The following is a 4,685-nucleotide window of genomic DNA, read 5'->3' on the forward strand; positions in this document are numbered from 1 at the left end:
GGCCGGGAGCGGCCACTGCACTCCAGTTTAGGCGATCGAGTGAGACTCCCACTCAAAAAAAATAAAAAAAAAAAAAAAAATATATATATATATATATATATATAGTAATAACTGACTGGGCGCCTCCAATTCCAGCACTTTGGGAGGCCAAGGTAGGAGGACTGTTTAAGCCAGGAGTTCAAGACCAGTCTGGGCAACATAACAAGACCTCATCTCTACAAAAAATGAAAAAAATTAGTCTAGTGTGACGGCATGTAGTCCCAGCTACTTGTGAGGCTGAGGCGGAAGGATCACCTGAGCCCACCAAGTTGAGACTGCAATGAGCCATGATCATGCCACTGCACTCCGGCCTGTGTGACAGAGTGAGACTCCAACTCAAATAAAAATTAAATTAAAATATATTTAAAAGAGGAAAGAATTGCAATTCCTTTGACAACTAACTTTAAAAAGTGCACTTTTTTCCCATTTTTTAATATTCAAGATGGAATCTAAAATTAGTATTTTAACATATTCTGGGCTTTCCTAATAAGTCATTAAGATAGAAGCTTAGAAAATATTAAAATAGAGCTAAAACAGACATTTTCTTAATCTAGAAAATAAAGTAAATTCTTTTCCTTTTTGTTTGTTTGAGTCAGGATCGCACTCTGTCACCCAAGCTGGAGTGCAGAGGCACAATCACAGCTCACCACAGTCTTGACTTCCCGGACTCAGGCAATCCTTCCACCTGAGCCTCCCGTGTAGCTGGGACTACCAGTGCATACTGCCATGCCCGACTAATTATTGACTTTTTGTAGAGACAAGGTGTTGCTATGTTGCCCAGGAAGGTCTTGAATTCCCGGGCTCAAGCAATCCCCTCGCCCCAGCCTCCCAAAGCTCTGAGATTACAGACGTGAGCCACCACACCTGGCCTAATGAGCATGCTTATCATCATGAAAAATAAGGTGGATTTGAGCCTTGGAGTTAAAAGCACATGATTACAAAGGGCCAAAAAAACTAAATATTTTAATCAACTAGCCCAGTGTCAGGGTGGACAGCGAATCCCACAGAAAACTGTAGGCATTTTTGACCTTTGGTCCCATCTCTTGGGCTCAGTGACCTGTGGCCAGGCCTCTGGCAAAGAGCCCAAGCTGTCCCAGAGTGGACACAGACAAGGCTGGCTGGCCACGCCCACCAGAGTGCCAGACCAAGCTAGAACCACACCCTCGGGGCAGATACCCTGCAGAACCTGACAGCCAGCTATGAGACTAGGACAGGCCTGAGCAGCAGTGCAGAAAGGGAGCCATGGCCCCTCTGTCCGCATGCACTATGAGTCCTGTACCCTAAAAGGTGCAGACAGTGACCAGCTGGCCCCCAGGAATCAAGGCCCATGAGGACCAGTGACCAGAGCCCATGCGTCTGTGTCCAGCAAGGATACCCCACGTCGGCTGTGGCCATTCCCCATAAGGGCAGTTTTTATTTGGGTCATAACACATCAGAAAGAATGGCAAACCCAGACAGCGTCTCTGACATCCCCAAGCTCTCTGGCTCCATAAGACCCTTGACCACAGTCCCATATTGCTTCCTATCCCCCAGGTGTCCCGGCAAGGATGCCACAGCCACAGAGCGACCAGAGACCCATCTCCGCGGACCACCGGCACTGACCGTGGATGATGAGCCCGTCGTCCCTGAGCTGGCAAGCCAGGCGGAAAGCCTCTTCCAGTTCCATCTGGGAGGACACAGTGCAAGGGTCGCCTGTGGTGAGAGACAGTCCTGAGTCCACTGGGCCCAGGCGGGATGGCCCCTCCTGGAAAAGGCACAGCACATCAGGCGGGAGCCAGGGTGGGCAGTCTTGCAGCTCGTGACCAGCCACCTCCAAGCCGTCCAGCCCAGGGATTCGCCGGCCCACGGCTCCACGTGAAACCTAGCCAGTCCCCAGAAGGGAAATCAGTCCACGCACAGCCAGGGCGGCACCTGGAAGCGGGGCAGGGAGAAGACGGAGAACGGCCTCCTCAGGTCGGGGCTATGCTAGCAGGAAGGCCCCCTGCCCACCACTGCTGGACAGGGCCACGGCAAGGCTGGGGCCCTCGACCCATGGGACTGCCTCCCACCAGAACCTGCTCCAACAGCTGCCAGCCAGTCATGCGGGAAAAGGGACTGTCTCCCAGCCCCCCAGTTTTCTAGGACACGTGTGACTGGGGAGGACAAGGGTTGGGGTCCCCACAGAGCCCCACTGCACTTGCCTCCTTCCAAAATCATCTACCAGAAAAGTCCAAGGAAGGACAGTTTGCATGAGGAGGTGAGGACCTGTGGGGGGGCAGGGAGACCCCCTCACATTCAGGCCCAAAGCCCCTGCGGGGCATCTCAGGTCACCCTCCTCCTCTGAGCCCAGCTGCTCCCAGTCATCTCTGGGGGAAGGACTCCCACAAGCCTAGCTCCATGGCTTCAGGTCTGCCCCTGGGAGAGGCTGAGCACACAAAGGAAGACCAGAGGCCAGCTGAGGCGCTGGTTCACGGGTGCAGGATACCTTCACTGTCCACCCACTTGAGGGTGAGCGGGTGCTGTGGGTGCAGCCCGCACATGTCACGCACATCCTCGCACAGCCCGTCAAAGGTGGTTGCGGCGTCCACGCTGGTGATCAGGATGTCCCTGGGATGGAGAGGACACGGACGTCAGTTACTGTGGGGTCAAGGGAGATACCGATTACTGCTGAGTGAAGTCCCCAGCTAGACAAGTGAAGTTTTCCCCAAAGACAGCATGATCGCACCACGCAAGACAGGTACCCTGTGACCTCCCCCTCCAAACAAGAAAGAGCTGCTGTGGGTGGAAAGAGGAAGACCGATGTCGTAGAAAAGAAAGTGCCCTCTAGACTGGGTTCCAGAGCTTTGGGAGGTCCAGGCAGGAGGACTGCTTGAGGCCAGGAGCTCGTGGCCGCAAGAGCCACGAGTGTGCCACGGCACTCCAGCCTGGGCAGCACAACAAGACCCTGCCTCTGAAAAACAAAAACATTTTTTAAAAAAGAAAGTGTCCCTGGTGAGATGCCAGCAACAGCGCCTGCTTGGACACCAGATTCGAGTTCTGCCCAAGGTGACCAGGGGTGGACACAAGCCTGGTCAGCTCAAGCCCACAGGCTTCATGACAGAAAAGGAACCAATCAAACCTCCCTCAAACTTGGACGGTGCAACAGTCACACCATCCATGACGTGAGACCTCCAAGGAGGTGGGGAGGACGTGAATTCAACAGTGGGATAACCACAGGCCGCTCTTGGCAGCCCTGAGGGACGGCTGGCCCGCTAGCAGCGTGGCTGACCACTGGAGAGGGTCGGGGCCCTCAGTGCCCCCTTGGAGGGTTGCGCTCGCTGGGAAAGGGAGACCCGAGATTCCCAACACCTCCTGTGCTGGAATGCAGAGCGACTAAGTCAAGGACCAGCTTGCTCCAACCAAAACTGGATGGGAACCAAAAGCTGCAGCGCTGTGCTGCCCCCAGGAGCGCAGGGCCTGTAACAAGAAATCTGAAGGGCTCTGAAACATTGCCAAGAACAGAAACACGGCCCCCTCACTGCTCCCAGCAAGGGGATGCGACGCCCACCAAACGGGTTCCCACCGACACAGTCCTTGTCCCAAGAGAACACCTCCAGAGCAACCCGAGGCAGGACCTGCCCCCACCACCACTCCGGCTGCAGCCAGGGTTGCCTGGCCCTCCCCACGCGCTCACCCTGGACCACGGCTGGGGAGAGATGCCCTGCTGCCCACCCCTTCCTGCTGGCACCGGCCTCTGCCTCCAGCACCCCAAGTTCCGCACAGAAACTAACCCAGCTTATCTTCACTGTGGCCTGCAGCACCACAGCAGAGAAGGAAACTGAGGCTTGGAGGGGTCACCCGGGGTCACCCCGAGCTGACAGCCATGATGCCCAGGGCACTTGCCACCTGACCCGGCATCCACAGTTCAGTCACTGGACGGGAGCTCCAGAGTCAGGGTCTGCCACCCCTTCACCTTTGACCTCTTCCTGCCCACAGCCCTCCTGTGCAGGCCTGTCCCCGATTTCCCCAGTCTCAGGACCTGGAGGCCAGGTACAACCTGCACAAAGCCAGGGCTCTGGAAGTGCCGCCACCCCCGCCCACCCGCGTCCTGAAGCAGGCAGCCCCTCTGAGTCTGCACGACCCCGATAGGCGCCTCCAGCAGCCAACAGCCTGGCTGGACTGCCCCCTGGGCACCTGGTCTCTGTGGGTCACGGCACCAAGCCCAGTCTCTGCACACAGCAGGTCCTCAGACACAAAAGTACTGGAACAAAAGTGCGGGTTGGAGAGAAAAGGAAGAACCAGCACCGGCCGTGTCTGTGACCTCAGAGAAGTACGGGCCGAGAAACACCTCAGGAGCCCGTGTGCATCCCCTGGGACCCCACAACACAGTGCCTAGGGCCATCTCAGACTCTCCTGACTGCTGTGGGGGTAGCAAGGGTGACAGCGTGGCCACCCCGGGGTGGCAGAAGACCTCCCCCTTGTGAAGGCTCGTCTTCAGCTGCAGCTTGTTCCAGGGACTGGACTTCCCGGCTTGCCATCTCCAGCAGGCCAATATCCTGAGTCCCTTGGAAGAGGCACTTCAGCAAAGCAGGTGCCTGCTAGCAGGGAAGGGGGGAGCCCTTTGCACAGCCTCAGGCGGAGAGGAGGAACCCGGAGGGGGGAGGGGAGCATGGAAAGAGGGGGCAGGG

General features: G+C 56.5%; 1 protein-coding gene across 1 annotated transcript in view; it reads right to left on the reverse strand.

Annotated features, from left to right (window-relative positions):
• Positions 1-2,642, reverse strand: part of PRKCZ (protein kinase C zeta) — a gene marked incomplete at its 5' end in the record, with an annotated part of 100,904 nt that extends 98,262 nt beyond the window's left edge. The window contains 2 exons of the mRNA XM_021708557.1: positions 1,642-1,731; positions 2,504-2,642. Coding sequence (XP_021564232.1) covers positions 1,642-1,731; positions 2,504-2,642 — 229 coding nt within the window. The remainder of the gene's footprint in view (positions 1-1,641; positions 1,732-2,503) is intronic.
• Between the last annotated feature and the right edge of the window lie 2,043 nt (positions 2,643-4,685).

Source organism: Carlito syrichta, unplaced genomic scaffold (assembly GCF_000164805.1).
Source record: "Carlito syrichta isolate Samal-C Ts95f unplaced genomic scaffold, Tarsius_syrichta-2.0.1 Scaffold142918, whole genome shotgun sequence".
NCBI lineage: Eukaryota > Metazoa > Chordata > Mammalia > Primates > Tarsiidae > Carlito > Carlito syrichta.